General features: G+C 41.4%; 2 protein-coding genes across 3 annotated transcripts in view; both read left to right on the forward strand.

Annotated features, from left to right (window-relative positions):
- Positions 1-18,389, forward strand: part of LOC145729727 (uncharacterized) — a 37,852-nt gene that overhangs the window by 7,938 nt on the left and 11,525 nt on the right. The window lies entirely within an intron of this gene.
- On the forward strand, positions 16,415-18,353 carry LOC145729218 (aldehyde dehydrogenase family 3 member B1-like). Its single transcript, XM_081979901.1, has 3 exons — positions 16,415-17,625; positions 17,688-17,865; positions 17,915-18,353. Exons 1-2 carry the CDS (start codon positions 17,355-17,357, stop codon positions 17,813-17,815), a joined length of 399 nt encoding a protein of 132 aa, XP_081836027.1. The 5' UTR covers positions 16,415-17,354; the 3' UTR covers positions 17,816-17,865; positions 17,915-18,353.

The following is an 18,389-nucleotide window of genomic DNA, read 5'->3' on the forward strand; positions in this document are numbered from 1 at the left end:
TAATAAACCTGCGATAATAACCAACTAGTCCTAAGAAAGCCTTTATCTCTTTTTGAGTTTTAGGAATTGGATATCGTTGGATTGCTTCGATTTTTAAAGGGTTTGGTTTAATACCTTCGGACGTTATAAGATGTTCAAGAAAAGCAACTTCTTTACGCAAAAATTCGGATTTATCTAATTGAATTTTGAGATTTACTTCTTTGAACTTTTTGAATATAATTCTGATGTGATCAATATGTTCTGATAGAGATTTTGAAGATATTACTACATCATCCATATACACAAAACAGGCGCGTTTTTTAAGCCAAATGGCATGCGCAGATACTCATAATGGCCATTATTTACTGAAAAAGCTGTTTTTTCAATAGATGAAGGATCCATTTCAATTTGATGAAAACCTTGAGCTAAGTCAAGTGTAGTAAAATAAGTACATTTACCAAGATTATCTAAAATTTCTTCTATTCTGGGTAATGGGTATTTTTCTTCAACAGTAACATCGTTTAGTCTTCGATAATCGATAACCATTCGAAATTTCCGTTTTCCAGATGCGTCTTGTTTTTTAGGAACTATCCAAACAGGGGCAGAATATGGTGATATTGAGGGTCGAATAATTTTGTTGTCAAGCAGTTTTTGAATCTGAGATTGAATTTCTTGATTCATGCTTGGGGGGTGTCTAAAGGATTTTACATAGACTGGTTTATCGTCTGTAGTTCGTATGAAGTGTTTTGTTTGACTTGTAAATGTCAAATCACAATCTTCATTGTACATTATATTTTTAAATTCATGACATAGTGGTAAAATTTTTGATTTTTCTAGATGGGTTAAATGATCAAGTCGTAATTGATGTTCAGGGTTAAATTTTATATTACTTGTCGGTGGGTCAAGTAAATCGAATTGGTCTTGCGGGATTACTTTTATTCTTTGATGGAAATTAACTTGTACATTTGGTGTTGGATTAGGAACTTTACATAAACCATTATTTACTTCGACTAGTGAGTCTGGTATAATATTGTTACGGTCTGGGCCTACTATGCTCGATACTTCTTAACGACCGCTCGCTTCGGGATGAAACCGATGCGCCGCAATATCTGGCCGGGCGCGTATTAAAGTAGGCCACAGTTAGGAAGCGCTACCTGGAATATTCTTGAATGGTCAAGGCAACCCGCGAAGCATTTCGCGGTCATTCTGGAACGTGGTTTACGAATATAAAAGACGCGGTGTCAACCGTAGTAGTAGTGAATTTGGAAACGCGGTAAAGTTTAAATAGCGGAATAATTGTGGAATTGTAGTAGTGTTTTTAGTAGCTGTGTTAATTATTGTACGGAGTGTTTTGAAGTATTAATAAAGTTATTAATTGTTGAGTTAAACTGACTTTGTGTGAACCCACGGGAAAATCGTAACAATTGGTGTCAGAAGTGCGATCAGACTTTAGTGCGACGTGAATTGGAACTAAACTTCGGGTTAAAGACAGTGTTCAGAACCGGACTAGAGATTTTCGAAACAGTGGTGAGTTAAATTTATTTTATGCCAATAACAAGACGTCAAAGTGCAAACATGGAGGCCCAACTTGCAGCTATGATGGAAATGCTTAAACAAAATCGACAACAAGACAAGGAAGAACAAGAAAGAATTCGACAACAAGAGAAGGAAGAACAAGAAAAGATTCGACAACAAGATATGGAAATGCGTCAAGAAGATAGAGAGCGTAACGCAGAAATATTGAACGTTCTAGCGGGGACCAAGACAGAAATCCAAGAGTATGTATCCGAAAGTCTCAAAAAGATGGAGTATGACGTTCAGGTAAAATTAAGTGATGTTCGGGAGGACATTAATAAAATTCAGAACGATGTTCGGGAGGACATGAATAAAATTCAGAACGATGTTCGGGAGGACATTAATGATGTTCGGGAGGACATTAATAAAATTCAGAATAATGTCGAGATAAAGCTACGCGACTTAGAGCAGAAAATTGACAGCAGAGGAGTCAGCTCTACAGTGTTCACCGGAAACGGGCTCAACAAGATCAAGCCTCCCACATACGATGGTCAAACTTCATGGGCAACGTACCAACTCCAATTTGAGGCCGCTGCAAATGCAAATCGATGGAGTAACGAGGAAATGGCTGTAGCACTGGTGGTGGCATTACGAGGACCTGCATTGGAGCTGTTACAGACTCTGCCTATCGCCCAACAAAGCAACTATGACGCATTAGTAGCTGCATTAGAACGACGTTATGGGGATCAGCATAGGAAAGGAGTGTACCAAACACAATTAAAGGCAAGACTGCAGAAAACTGGTGAAAATTTGCAAGAGTTTGAGGCCGAAATTCGTCGCCTTGTGCATCTGGCTTACCCAGCCGTCCCGGATGAAACCCAAGAAGAACTTGTGGCACAGTATTTTGTAGATGGGATTCGAGATCTGGAAGTAAAGAAAATGCTGAAGATGTTCAAAGGAAGCAACAGCAGCGAATTACTAGTTCGAGCGCTGGAAGTTGAAGCTGCGTGCAATGACTTAAAGCCAAGGATCAGGGCCGTGACTATTCAAGAGGAGAGAGAACCGCCAGCCGATCATGCTGCTACACCAATGAATAAAATTGAATCAATGTTCGGCCAAATAGTGCAACAAATGGCAGCATTAGCAAATGGCCAGTCCACACAGTTAGAACGGTCACGCCCGATCACTAGAGTGGAGTGTTATCGATGCGGACGTACGGGACACATCAAACGAGATTGTCGAGTAAGGATACCGTCCCGCTCTCCAACGAGGGACGTACAACCATCCAGAAGGGACCAGGAAAACTCCCACTAGTCAACATTACGGGGCGAATGTTGACTAGCGAAGACAAAGCCCCCAGAATTATCTCCATCAGAAGCCTGGGTAGATCAATGGGAAGCCTGAACGTAGATGGAAAGGTGGATGCGATGAACGTTACTTTTACTTTGGATACCGGTGCGGCAGTATCTTTGATCCGGTCAAACCTTGTGGATAAAAGTCAAATTAAGCCTTTACGAAGAAGTATTCTCCTGCGCACTGTGACTGGAGAATCGGCTAAAGTTTTAGGAGAAATAACAGTCAAGATTTGCCTTGGAAGGATTACGTTTTACCACACTGTGTTAGTAGCGGATATTGAAGATGAATTTATTCTGGGAATGGACCTGATTCGTCAACATGGATTTTCTTTTGATCCCGAGCAAAATATCCTAAGGTTTGGAAGTGAAGAGTTCATCCTGTCAACCAGTCACCGCTGTGAGTCATCCATTAATGTTTTGGCATCTCAGACAGTAAAAATAAGCGGCAATTCCGAGCAAATAATTATTGGACAATTGGAGCAGAATTCTGGGAGCTGTGTTGGACTTGTACGAAACCCGGACCGACTAGGAAGATGCCTCATTGGGAAATCACTTGTCAATGGAGGAAGTGAAGTCCCAATAAGAGTTGCAAACATTTTTTCAGACGACGTCAAAATCAACAAAGGCGAAATTATTGCGGTATTCGAGCCTGTAGTCAAAATAACCAATTGCGATGGGTTACCAGAACAGGAGGAGCAGTTGGGGAAAAACAAGCTCTTAAATGAACTTGAAAAGACCTGGAAACATCTGTCAACACCACAACTGAAGAAGGCTCGGAAACTGATTTTGGACCATGGTAGCATATTTGGAACACCGAACAATATGGGAAAAACTACCATTGTAAAACACCGAATTAACACCGGCAATGCACAACCGATTCGACAACCACCTAGGAGACTACCAATAGCCAAACAACAGGAAGTGCAGGAATTAGTGGACAGGATGCTTGACGACGGAGTTATAGAAGAATCCTGCAGCCCTTGGTCATCACCTGTTGTTCTGGTCACTAAGAAAGATGGATCAAGCAGATTTTGTGTAGATTACCGAAAACTGAATGACGTGACCAAAAAGGACAGCTATCCACTTCCCCGTATCGACGACACACTGACGACTTTGGCAGGATCCTGTTGGTTTTCTACTTTAGATTTGAACAGTGGGTACTGGCAAGTTGGCATTGAGGAGCAAGATAAGGAGAAGACTGCTTTTTCTGCTGGAAATGGGCTGTACCAATTCAATGTGATGCCCTTCGGACTTTGTAATGCTCCTGCTACGTTTGAAAGACTAATGGAAATTGTGCTTCGTGGCCTTAACTGGAAGACTTGCTTGGTTTATCTGGACGATATCATGGTGATGGGAAAAACTTTTGAAGAACATCTGGACAACTTGCAAGAAGTATTTGCTAGAATAGGTGGTGCCCATCTTCGATTGAACGCCAAAAAGTGTTGGTTCTTCCAAAAGCAAGTCGAATTCCTTGGGCATGTGGTGTCGGTCGACGGAATCCAGACGGACGACAAGAAGATCCAAGCAATTAGAGAATGGCCAGTTCCAAAGGATAAACACGAACTCAGAAGCTTTCTAGGACTTGCCACCTACTACAGACGGTTTGTGGAAGGATTTGCCAACATCGCAGCTCCGCTACATCAACTTACTGAGGACAAAACACCCTACTGTTGGAATACCCAATGTGATCAGGCGTTCAGAAGGTTAAAGGCATCACTTTGCTCCAGTCCCATCCTCAGTTATCCACAACCAAAAGGAAAGTTCATTTTAGACACAGATGCCAGTAATTCTGGTATTGGAGCTGTATTGTCTCAAGTCCAAAACGGAGAAGAACATGTCATAGAATACTTCAGTAGGAAACTTACCAAAGCAGAACGGAACTACTGTGTAACGAGAAAAGAGCTACTGGCAATAGTAAAATCAGTCGATCACTTTCACAAGTACTTGTACGGACAGGAATTTTTGATAAGGACTGACCATGCGGCACTCAAGTGGCTCCTCGGAATGAAACAACCGGAAGGACAAGTAGCAAGATGGCTTGAAAAACTCCAGCAGTATAATTTCAACATCAAGCATCGACCCGGAAAGCTGCATAATAACGCAGATGCTCTATCAAGAAGACCTTGCGCCGAAGAATGCAAACATTGCCAGAAAGCGGAACAACGTGAAGGCGTTGTGTCCATCGGAATGGTTCAGCTGAAGACCGATGACGAATGGAGTCCCGATGAGATTAGGAAGGATCAACTAGAAGACAGCGACATAGGCCCATTGTTGTTGAGAAAGGAACAAAGCGAGCCAAGACCAACATGGCAAGAAATCTCTAGCAAAGGCCTGACGTTCAAAGCACTTTGGGCTCAGTGGGACTCGCTTGTGGTTGAAGGCGGCTTGCTAAAAAGAGCTTGGGAGAGTGCCGATGGACAAGAGATAAGGAAGCAGCTGGTAGTTCCCAGAGGAAGGGTCGACCACGTACTGGAGGAAATGCATAATGGAAAGACTGGTGCTCATTTGGGAGTAAATAAGACTTTGGACAAAATCCGGCAACGCTTTTACTGGGTGAACTACTGCCAAGACGTGAAATCATGGTGTCGACAATGTTCCATTTGTGCAGCTAGCCACGGACCACAGACGAGATCCCGGGGACTTATGAAGCAGTACAACGTAGGATTGCCGTTCGAACGTTTAGCCATAGACGTCGCTGGGCCTTTTCCTGAGACCAACAGAGGCAACAAAGTACAAAGTACATTCTTGTTGCCATGGATTACTTTACCAAATGGCCTGAGGTGTTTGCGATTCCAAATCAGGAAGCCAGCACAGTCGCTGATATTCTCGTCGAAAATGTCTTCAGTAGATTTGGTGTGCCGTTGGAGTTACACTCTGATCAGGGACGAAACTTTGAGTCCAAGCTCTTTCAGAGGCTCTGTGACCTGCTAGGCATTAGGAAGACCCGAACAACGCCGCTCCATCCTCAGTCGGATGGAATGGTCGAGAGATTTAATAAGACCATAGAGCAACATCTCTCAAAGGTGGTTGATCAGCATCAGAAAGATTGGGACCAGCATATTCCGCTCTTCTTGATGGCTTATAGAGCAGCAGTCCACAACTCAACGGGACAGTCACCATCTAAAGTTCTGTTTGGTCGAGAACTGCGACTTCCATGTGATGTGGTGTTCGGATCTCCAACAGGCCAAAGCACGAACATTGAGAACTACGTTGACGAGTTGCAAGACAGATTACTGAATCGGGACGATCAGCTTTAAGAGGGGGGCAGTGTTACGGTCTGGGCCTACTATGCTCGATACTTCTTAACGACCGCTCGCTTCGGGATGAAACCGATGCGCCGCAATATCTGGCCGGGCGCGTATTAAAGCAGGCCACAGTTAGGAAGCGCTACCTGGAATATTCTTGAATGGTCAAGGCAACCCGCGAAGCGTTTCGCGGTCATTCTGGAACGTGGTTTACGAATATAAAAGACGCGGTGTCAACCGTAGTAGTAGTGAATTTGGAAACGCGGTAAAGTTTAAATAGCGGAATAATTGTGGAATTGTAGTAGTGTTTTTAGTAGCTGTGTTAATTATTGTACGGAGTGTTTTGAAGTATTAATAAAGTTATTAATTGTTGAGTTAAACTGACTTTGTGTGAACCCACGGGAAAATCGTAACAATATGTTCATTTATGTTAAAAGATGGTAAAATTGCTGTACCTTTTTCATAGTTTACTGGTATGACTAAAAAGTTGTTGTTTAAATTTTCTATTGGTCTAGTTAGAGGTTTGTTGTATGCAAGAGAAAAGGGGATTTTTATGCCATTAAGGGTTAGAGTTTTAGTTTTGTAGCATAAATTAGCATTTAAGTTCTTCAAATCTCGTGTGCCTATAAGAGCATCAAAATCATTATGCCAATTTAAAACACGAAGCTTAAATGTGTAGTTAATACCTAATTCTTCTAGCAAATTTAATTTTAAATTCCTATTTTCTTGATGGATTTGTTTACAAGAAATTATTTCGAAAGGTTCAATGTACATATTATTTGAAAATAATTCTGCAAATTTTGGTGAAATTATAGAATCGGATGCTCCGGAGTCTATAAGAATTGTCATTTGTTTTCGGGGTAGTTGGAAGTAAGGCAACTCAATCATTTGAGCGATATTATTTAAGTCAAGGGTATTTCCGAAGCTGCTTTCTGAAAATTTTCCTTATTTATTTCCTCTGTCTCTTGACAAGTTTCATAGTTTGTGTCACAATAATTTTGAAACGCAAGGTTTTGTTCAAAATCATTTTGAGGAAAAACGTCGTTTTGCTGTTGAAGGTAATTTTCATCGGACTGATTATACATAGAGGAGTCATCATATAGGGGAGTCTGTGAGTTAACTTCAACGTTGGTAAGTTCTTGAGATATAAGGTTACGTGGTCCTGTAGGAATAAATGTATTATGTCTCACTAGGGGTTGTCTTTGTTGATGTAAGAAACGAGAAGGACCGGCAGTTGAAATAGACATAGGTGTAGGTGTATCTTGTCTCGGTCTACTTTGTTGAGGTATTTGTCTTGACTTGCCAAAAACTTGTGAGTTTGTGGGATAATGTCTCGGAACAAATCTAGGCTGAACATTTATAGGTTGACTTGGAAAAGGTTGAGGTCGAATTTGGTTAGTATTATGTTGATTAGTATGAGGGTTAATAAAATTATTGTTACGATTTTCCCGTGGGTTCACACAAAGTCAGTTTAACTTAACAATTAATAAATTTATTAACACTTCAAAACACTCCGTACAATAATTAACTCAACTACTAATGTGACGCTCTTTTGTTGGGGCGCGAATGAAATACCCCTTTTGACACTAGTCTGATTTTAATTGCCTCGGGCGCCACCTGGTTTCAAATAACCGCGGAGCGTAAACCAGGAAAACGCTCCGTCTACCGGGGTAACCTTTAAGACAGTCGAAGAAGGTAAGCGGGCGCTAAGGTTTTGCAAGGCTGACAGGCCCAATGAAACACAAAAGTAAATTTACAAACTCACCGGGTCGTGTTTCCAAATAAAATAAACAGAAATTAACACTCTGAAACACTTAACCCAAAATTATGACTACGGACCTACGGTGGTTAACGAACAGTACCAATCGAAAAAAAAACAAAAGTCGGAACCCTAACGGTATCTTAAGTCCTAAACAGAAACGAAAGCAAGTATAATTATGAGAGAGAGCGTGTAACTTTGTTTAAATGGTCAATTTCAACCTAAAGCGTGTAAGTCGGGACGCGGGTGACAAAGCAGTTAAACGTACCAATAAAAGCGGTCAAATAAAAGGTGTACACGTTAACGGTGTCTACGGCAGCTGTCCTGGCGGTTAAGAATAGGAGAAATCCGGGTGCTAGCTACGGTAAACTAATTACTGGGGAAAAATCCGCCGGGTCATTACGAGTCCACGACGGCTAACTACGGCGTACTAATTACTGGGGAAAAATCCGCCGGGTCATTACGAGTCCACGACGGCTAGCTACGGTGTACTAATTACTGGGGAAAAATCCGCCGGGTCATTACGAGTCCACGACGGCTAGCTACGGTGTACTAATTACTGGGGAAAAATCCGCCGGGTCATTACGAGTCCACGACGGCTAGCTACGGTGTACTAATTACTGGGGAAAAATCCGCCGGGTCATTACGAGTCCACGACGGCTAGCTACGGTGTACTAATTACTGGGGAAAAATCCGCCGGGTCATTACGAGTCCACGACGGCTAACTACGGTGTACTAAATACTGGGGAAAATCAAAAGGAACGGACAGGTATTGCGGTATAGGCCTAGAACAGATGCCGTACCGGTACACGTGGTTGAATGGTACTTACTGCTAGTCGGATCTCGAGTCGGAGCAGGTTGACTGGTTCGGACGCTGACCGCAGGTGGAAGAGGCCGTTTGCCACGTGCAGGCCAGTTTTATTTCCTGCAATCTCCCACTCACCTACGTACCACGTATGGGGGACCGGAACCGCGCGCACTGCCACACACTGGGTGCCGGCAGGACGCCTTTGCAGGTTAACTGCGGTACTATAGCCGCTGAACATTCGGCCGCGCAAAACTTATTAGCCACGTAATTATCAATTAGCGGTTTTCCGCGACACATCGCTATGACCCGAACGAAAAGTAACCGACGTCCCGATCCTAAACTGACAAGAACGGAGAAAATCGGACTGTGGGAACTTTAACAATTAAATCGATGATTCCGGTTGGTCGATTCAATTAAGAAAACGGTAAAAACCTAGTAACTTCGTTACACTAAAAACACTACTACAATTCCACAATTATTCCACTATTTAAACTTTACCGCGCTCCCAAATTCACTACTCCCGCGGTTTACACCGCGTCTTTTATATTCGCAAACCACGTTCTAGAATGACCGCGAAACGCTTCGCGATTTGCGTCGAATTTTAACGATTGTTCCAGGTCCGGCGCTTCCTAACTGTGGCCTACTTTAATACGCGCCCGGCCAGATATTACGGCGCATCGGTTTCATCCCGAAGCGAGCGCTTGTTAAGAAGTATCGAGCATAGTAGGCCCAGACCGTAACACTGCCCCCCTCTTAAAGCTGATCGTCCCGATCCGCTTCATCTAATCCGTGGTATTTCTTGAGTCTGTCCAGATGGACAATTTTCATCTTGGCTTTGGGGCTGCGTTGGACTCTGTACACGACATCGTTTAACCTTTTTACCACATTGTAAGGTCCCTCCCAAACAGGTGTTAATTTTGGTGATTTGCCTTTCTTCCTCTGAGGGTTAAACAACCAAACTTTATCATCCTTCTGGAACCCTCCCGAATTGGCCCTCAGATCATAACGAGCTTTCATCTTGTCGCTAGTTAGATTCAAACTTTCCCTGACCAGATCATGGACGTTCAGTAATCTGTCTTGCAACTCGTCAACGTAGTTCTCAATGTTTGTGCTTTGGCCTGTTGGAGATCCGAACACCACATCACATGGAAGTCGCATTTCTCGACCAAACAGAACTTTAGATGGTGACTGTCCCGTTGAGTTGTGGACTGCTGCTCTATAAGCCATCAAGAAGAGCGGAATATGCTGGTCCCAATCTTTCTGATGCTGATCAACAACCTTTGAGAGATGTTGCTCTATGGTCTTATTAAATCTCTCGACCATGCCATCCGACTGAGGATGAAGCGGCGTTGTTCGGGTCTTCCTAATGCCTAGCAGGTCACAGAGCCTCTGAAAGAGCTTGGACTCAAAGTTTCGTCCCTGATCAGAGTGTAACTCCAACGGCACACCAAATCTACTGAAGACATTTTCGACGAGAATATCAGCGACTGTGCTGGCTTCTTGATTTGGAATCGCAAACACCTCAGGCCATTTGCTAAAGTAATCCATGGCAACAAGAATGTACTTGTTGCCTCTGTTGGTCTCAGGAAAAGGCCCAGCAACGTCTATGGCTAAACGTTCGAACGGCAATCCTACGTTGTACTGCTTCATAGGTCCCCGGGATCTCGTCTGTGGTCCGTGGCTAGCTGCACAAATGGAACATTGTCGACACCATGATTTCACGTCTTGGCAGTAGTTCACCCAGTAAAAACGTTGCCGGATTTTGTCCAAAGTCTTATTTACTCCCAAATAAGCACCAGTCTTTCCATTGTGCATTTCCTCCAGTACGTGGTCGACCCTTCCTCTGGGAACTACCAGCTGCTTCCTTATCTCTTTTCCATCGGCACTCTCCCAAGCTCTTTTTAGCAAGCCGCCTTCAACCACAAGCGAGTCCCACTGAGTCCAAAGTGCTTTGAACGTCAGGCCTTTGCTAGAGATTTCTTGCCATGTTGGTCTTGGCTCGCAGTCCTTATCAAAAATTCCTGTCCGTACAAGTACTTGTGAACGTGATCGACTGATTTTACTATTGCCAGTAGCTCTTTTCTCGTAACACAGTAGTTCCGTTCTGCTTTGGTAAGTTTCCTACTGAAGTATTCTATGACATGTTCTTCTCCGTTTTGGATTTGAGACAATACAGCTCCAATACCAGAATTACTGGCATCTGTGTCTAAAATGAACTTTCCTTTTGGTTGTGGATAACTGAGGATGGGACTGGAGCAAAGTGATGCTTTTAACCTTCTGAACGCCTGATCACATTGGGTATTCCAACAGTAGGGTGTTTTGTCCTCAGTAAGTTGATGTAGCGGAGCTGCGATGTTGGCAAATCCCTCCACAAACCGTCTGTAGTAGGTGGCAAGTCCTAGAAAGCTTCTCAGTTCGTGTTTATCCTTCGGTACTGGCCATTCTCTAATTGCTTGGATCTTCTTGTCGTCCGTCTGAATTCCGTCGACCGACACCACATGCCCAAGAAATTCGACTTGCTTTTGGAAGAACCAACACTTTTTGGCGTTCAATCGAAGATGGGCACCACCTATTCTAGCAAATACTTCTTGCAAGTTGTCCAGATGTTCTTCAAAAGTTTTTCCCATCACCATGATATCGTCCAGATAAACCAAGCAAGTTTTCCAGTTAAGGCCACGAAGCACAATTTCCATTAGTCTTTCAAACGTAGCAGGAGCATTACAAAGTCCGAAGGGCATCACATTGAATTGGTACAGCCCATTTCCAGCAGAAAAAGCAGTCTTCTCCTTATCTTGCTCCTCAATGCCAACTTGCCAGTACCCACTCTTCAAATCTAAAGTAGAAAACCAACAGGATCCTGCCAAAGTCGTCAGTGTGTCGTCGATACGGGGAAGTGGATAGCTGTCCTTTTTGGTCACGTCATTCAGTTTTCGGTAATCTACACAAAATCTGCTTGATCCATCTTTCTTAGTGACCAGAACAACAGGTGATGACCAAGGGCTGCAGGATTCTTCTATAACCCCGTCGTCAAGCATCCTGTCCACTAATTCCTGCACTTCCTGTTGTTTGGCTATTGGTAGTCTCCTAGGTGGTTGTCGAATCGGTTGTGCATTGCCGGTGTTAATTCGGTGTTTTACAATAGTAGTTTTTCCCATATTGTTCGGTGTTCCAAATATGCTACCATGGTCCAAAATCAGTTTCCGAGCCTTCTTCAGTTGTGGTGTTGACAGATGTTTCCAGGTCTTTTCAAGTTCATTTAAGAGCTTGTTTTCCCCCAACTGCTCCTCCTGTTCTGGTAACCCATCGCAATTGGTTATTTTGACTACAGGCTCGAATACCGCAATAATTTCGCCTTTGTTGATTTTTACGTCGTCTGAAAAAATGTTTGCAACTCTTATTGGGACTTCACTTCCTCCATTTACAAGTGATTTCCCAATGAGGCATCTTCCTGGTCGGTCCGGGTTTCGTACAAGTCCAACACAGCTCCCAGAATTCTGCTCCAATTGTCCAATAATTATTTGCTCGGAATTGCCGCTTATTTTTACTGTCTGAGATGCCAAAACATTAATGGGTGACTCACAGCGGTGACTGGTTGACAGGATGAACTCTTCACTTCCAAACCTTAGGATATTTTGTTCGGGATCAAAAGAAAATCCATGTTGACGAATCAGGTCCATTCCCAGAATAAATTCATCCTCAATATCTGCTACTAACACGGTGTGGTAAAACGTAATCCTTCCAAGGCAAATCTTGACTGTTATTTCTCCTAAAACTTTAGCCGATTCTCCAGTCACAGTGCGCAGGAGAATACTTCTTCGTAAAGGCTTAACTTGACTTTTATCCACAAGGTTTGACCGGATCAAAGATACTGCCGCACCGGTATCCAAAGTAAAAGTAACGTTCATCGCATCCACCTTTCCATCTACGTTCAGGCTTCCCATTGATCTACCCAGGCTTCTGATGGAGATAATTCTGGGGGCTTTGTCTTCGCTAGTCAACATTCGCCCCGTAATGTTGACTAGTGGGAGTTTTCCTGGTCCCTTCTGGATGGTTGTACGTCCCTCGTTGGAGAGCGGGACGGTATCCTTACTCGACAATCTCGTTTAATGTGTCCCGTACGTCCGCATCGATAACACTCCACTCTAGTGATCGGGCGTGACCGTTCTACCTGTGTGGACTGGCCATTTGCTAATGCTGCCATTTGTTGCACTATTTGGCCGAACATTGATTTAATTTCATTCATTGGTGTAGCAGCATGATCGGCTGGCGGTTCTCTCTCCTCTTGAATAGTCACGGCCCTGATCCTTGGCTTTAAGTCATTGCACGCAGCTTCAACTTCCAGCGCTCGAACCAGTAATTCGCTGCTGTTGCTTCCTTTGAACATCTTCAGCATTTTCTTTACTTCCAGATCTCGAATCCCATCTACAAAATACTGTGCCACAAGTTCTTCTTCGATTTCATCCGGGACGGCTGGGTAAGCCAGATGCACAAGGCGACGAATTTCGGCCTCAAACTCTTGTAAATTTTCACCAGTTTTCTGCAGTCTTGCCTTTAATTGTGTTTGGTACACTCCTTTCCTATGCTGATCCCCATAACGTCGTTCTAATGCAGCTACTAATGCGTCATAGTTGCTTTGTTGGGCGATAGGCAGAGTCTGTAACAGCTCCAATGCAGGTCCTCGTAATGCCACCACCAGTGCTACAGCCTTTTCCTCGTTACTCCATCTATTTGCATTTGCAGCGGCCTCAAATTGGAGTTGGTACGTTGCCCATGAAGTTTGACCGTCGTATGTGGGAGGCTTGATCTTGTTTCCGGTGATCACTGTAGAGCTGGCTCCTCTGCTGTCAATTTTCCGCTCTAAGTCGCGTAGCTTTATCTCGACATCATTCTGAATTTTATTCATGTCCTCCCGAACATCATTAATGTCCTCCCGAACATCGTTCTGAATTTTATTAATGTCCTCCCGAACATCATTGAGACTATGGGTTACATACTCTTGGATTTCTGTCTTGTTCCGTGCTAGAACGTTCAATATTTCTACGTTACGTTTTTCTTGCCGCTCTCTATCTTCTTGACGCATTTCTATATCTTGTTGTAGCATTCTTTCTTGTTCTTGTCGAATCCTTTCTTGTTCTTCCTTCTCTTGTTGTCGAATCCTTTCTTGTTCTTGTCGAATCCTTTCTTGTTCTTCCTTGTCTTGTTGTCGAATCCTTTCATGTTTTTCCTCTTGTTTTTCAAGCATTGCCATAATAGCTGCAAATTGGGCCTCCATGTTTGCACTTTGACGTCTTGTTACTGGCATAAAATAAATTTAACACACCACTGTTCCGAAAATCTCTAGTCCGGTTCTGAACACAAGTCTCTAACCCGAAATTTAGTTCCAATTCACGTCGCACTAAAGTCTGATCCCACTTCTGACACCAATTGTTACGATTTTCCCGTGGGTTCACACAAAGTCAGTTTAACTTAACAATTAATAAATTTATTAACACTTCAAAACACTCCGTACAATAATTAACTCAACTACTAAAAACACTACTACAATTCCACAATTATTCCACTATTTAAACTTTACCGCGCTCCCAAATTCACTACTCCCGCGGTTTACACCGCGTCTTTTATATTCGCAAACCACGTTCTAGAATGACCGCGAAACGCTTCGCGATTTGCGTCGAATTTTAACGATTGTTCCAGGTCCGGCGCTTCCTAACTGTGGCCTACTTTAATACGCGCCCGGCCAGATATTACGGCGCATCGGTTTCATCCCGAAGCGAGCGCTTGTTAAGAAGTATCGAGCATAGTAGGCCCAGACCGTAACATTATTATTAAAACCTCTGTTATTGTGATTTAATGATTGGTGTGGTTTTTCCATATGATTTCGCATAGGAGAATGGTTGTTAGTAAAATTTACTTGAGATTCAATCATATTATAGTTAATGACATGTTGAAGAGCAGTGTCTAATGTGTTAGGTCTTTGTATCATTAACATGGTTTTTAAAGTTTGTGGTGAATTTGCAGTTAGTAATAAAACCGATGTATTTTCTACTTGAGAAAGTAAAGTTGTCTTTGAAGTGACATCGGTAACTTCGCATTGAATTTTAGCAATAATTCGTTGCACAAAGGTTTTTAATCGGTCAACAAATTCTAACATTGATTCATTTCTATTAATTTTAATGTATTGCATTTGTTGCATTAAAACAAGATAAGTCACTGGATCGCCAAACTTTTGTCTAAGTGCTGCTCTAATAGCAAGCCAATCATTTAAATCTGGTCTAGAAAGATAGAAATTTCTAGCATCATCAACTAACTTTGATTTAATTGCAGCTGTTACGAGCTGTTTTTGGGCTTCACTATTGCCGTAATATAATGCATAAAATTCGTCGATAGCTAGAATAAAGCTTTCAAGGTGTTCCTGTTTGCCAGAGAAAGTGGGCAAAAGAGAGATATGGAATCTAATATTTTCCATTTTAAAGTTAATATTATTACTACTTTGTACCTCCTTACTTGTGTGACTAGAGTTCTCTAAAATTAAGTTGTCAAATAAATCTACTAATTCCTTTTGTTGAGGATTTGAATCGTATCTTGTTTTCTCTTCGCTATCTGAGCTTTCGTTCTCACTTGAACTTGAATCTGAACTGTTTCGTTCTTTTACTAAACCTAAACGAGCCCTATTTCTATACAAAATTTCTTTTAGTCGTTTTGACGCTTGAGACATGAAAAACAATGGTCATTCAGCAAAAACTTACAGTAGAGTCAAAGAAGAATCCATAAAGCCTGTACTGCAGCGGTTCACAACCATAGGAGTCCTATAAAGGCGTGGCTAATGTCCTGGGGTTTTTGTTTGTCTTGGAACGTCAATCTTCGTCTTTTCGGGGTGACTTCTTGGTACTCTTCTTACTTGGAATAGTACGACGTCGCGACGAATACCGTTTGGTGTAGCACGTTACACGTACAAAGAAAATGTCCCGAAAAATTGGTTACAGATAGTGCACTAAGATTTAAAAACCACTTTCGCACAACGGAATCCGATAAAGGGCGAAACTGCACTATCCTACCGGCTGCGCCAATTAAATGAGAAGTCAGACGGAGTAACTTTTAAAAAAGACTTTATTTGTTGAAATAGGACGTTTACTAAACTAAAAACTTAAAATTATGGTGAACAATTAAGCCGAACAGCCTGAAGCTTTGACACGGTCTTAATGATTACGGTTGCAGCGTTACAATCGCCTTTATAAAACTTAATACTAGCGTCAGCAGAAATATTGGGTGCATCAGCAGAAGTACTAGGTGCATATATGGTTTAGGGATATTTCTCGGGAATATCCCGATTTTTTTCACAATCTGAATTCATTTTTGCAAAATGTAATAAATACATAAATACTTAATTTTCACTGACAGAAAATAAAATTTGTCATTAATAAATAAATCGTTGCTATAGACACATTACTCGTTTCTTTTTTTTCTTCGGGTTGCCATAGGATATCTAATATCATGGATATCTATGTTTATTATTAAGCGCACGGAAAGAGGGATCGGGAAAAAATTTCCGTGCGCTGTTCCGAAAATGCCATATTTACTGTATTTTATAAACAGTTGAAAATGTAGTATTTTCTGTTAAGTATAATAAAAATAAATTTCTGCGCTGCCAACCTTTTAGAATCATAACAAAAAAATGTCATTTTATCTCTTTGCTAAACTTGTTAAAAAATGTGAACTATTTAGGAACGTCTCGTATATGCTTGCTACGGGTAGTTATTTGTTACCCTTAAATCTTGTCATCTACGCTGTACTGTTTTGGTGTTGTTGCTATGGTGGCCATTTGTTTCCACATATCACTTAAGCGACAATTTAACAGTGTCAGTCACAAATTTTTAAAAGTGCATTTCGTTATGAACATGTCTGAAGAACTTCCGTCAGATATTGAAGAAGCTGCCGCAAACGTGGTATCTGGCTTGTTGCCTGCCAAGTCAAAGGAATAATAATATAGTTATTATTTAAGATAGGTCTGTTCATGGTTTTATCAAAGTTATGTTTAAATTCAATAAACAATTACAGCAGAAATTTTCATTTAAAGTTGTTTTATCGCACTAGTGCGATAAAATCGATTATTATCGCACTAGTGCGGTAAAATCGCTCATTACGTAACTCAAAATGAGCTATGTAATGAATGATTACCATGCTAGGAGTAGATAAACTAATTTTTTAATTAGTCTCTGATTCGAAAAGTGATGTTTCAAATCAGGTATGTAAACCATAATGAAATAAGAGTATGAGGTTCAAGTCAAGTCTCTTTTTTAACAGGCTTGAACTTACCAAGTCTATTTGAAGCGGCTTAGAACAAGAAGACAATGCGTTGTATACGGATTGTGAAGTTTTTAAATGACATTTGGCTTCTTTCTCTGTCGATTTGTATTGGCTTAAATCTTTAACTTTATCTGATTCCATCTTTTTCTAATAGTAAAGGCTTAAAATAGAATTGACTTTATATTTTTCCAATCTTCAAAAAAGCTGCGATAACTACGAGGCTTAACTGAGCCGACTTGGTGAAGCGGCTTGATTAAGTCTACGATGTATAGGGGGTCACTGTTATGTCACGTGAGTTAATTAAGTAGTGATGTTGTTTTTCCCTAATAGGTAAGAGCCCTTGCTTTATCGATAATACGGTAAACTTTAAAACAGTGGCCAAACGAGTAATGTGGGGCAAATTGTCGAACGCCGGCCAAACTTGCGTTGCTCCCGACTACGTTCTATGTACCAAAGAAGTGGAAAGTAAACTAATTGAGGCGCTTAAAGTCGTAATTGGGGAGTTTTACGGGCAAAATCCGAAGGAATCTGACAACTTTGGAAGAATAATTAACGACAGCCATTTCAAGAGGGTGCAAGGACTGTTGAAGAGTGGAAAAATTGTGTTTGGTGGAGAATGCGATGCTGCCGAACGATATGTTGCCCCTACAATTCTGATAGGTACTGCAAACTAAGTTTAATTCACTATTTTAGTAGCTAAACTTGTTTTTTATTCTGGTTAGATGTGTCAGAAAATGATTCAGTAATGCAGGATGAGATTTTCGGTCCTATCTTACCCATTATTACTTTAAACTCCACTCTGGAAGGTATTAAATTTGTCAACAAGCGTCCAAAACCATTGGCTTTTTAAATTTTTTCCAACAACAAATCTGAAGTTGATTTAATGATTAACAACATCAGGTGAGTATTTCCAGTTTACTTTGCAGGTCTTAAAGAAGGTAAATTTTAGGGGGAGTTTGTGTAAACGACACTATAATGCATTTAACTGTTGACACTATTCCGTTTGGAGGTGTAGGGAATAGTGGAATGGGCAGTTACCATGGAAAGTTTTCATTCGATACTTTCTCGCATAAAAAAGGTGTTTTACACAAAGATTTGGGCGCTTTGGGAGAATCATTGTCCGCAGCCAAATACCCCCCACTATCAAAAAGAAAAATACAATATTTAGAGTTTATGGTGGCTAAAAGACCATTTCACATAGGGATTAGCCGATGCGTCAGTAATGTTCTTGCTTTTGTCCTGGTAATATTAATTTACAACTTGTGGAATTCGTATGTCAGACAATACTTGCAATGGTAAAAATAGAGTTATTTGTTAAGCTTATTACCAAAGTATATAATACTGTTACTGCATTTATGGGAACTTGCATTATAGTATGTTAATTAAAACAGTTTTATTTACCCAATTACTATTATTTATCAACT

This window comes from Ips typographus, linkage group LG5 (genome assembly GCF_016097725.1).
Source record: "Ips typographus isolate SLU linkage group LG5, UJ_Ityp_2.0, whole genome shotgun sequence".
NCBI lineage: Eukaryota > Metazoa > Arthropoda > Insecta > Coleoptera > Curculionidae > Ips > Ips typographus.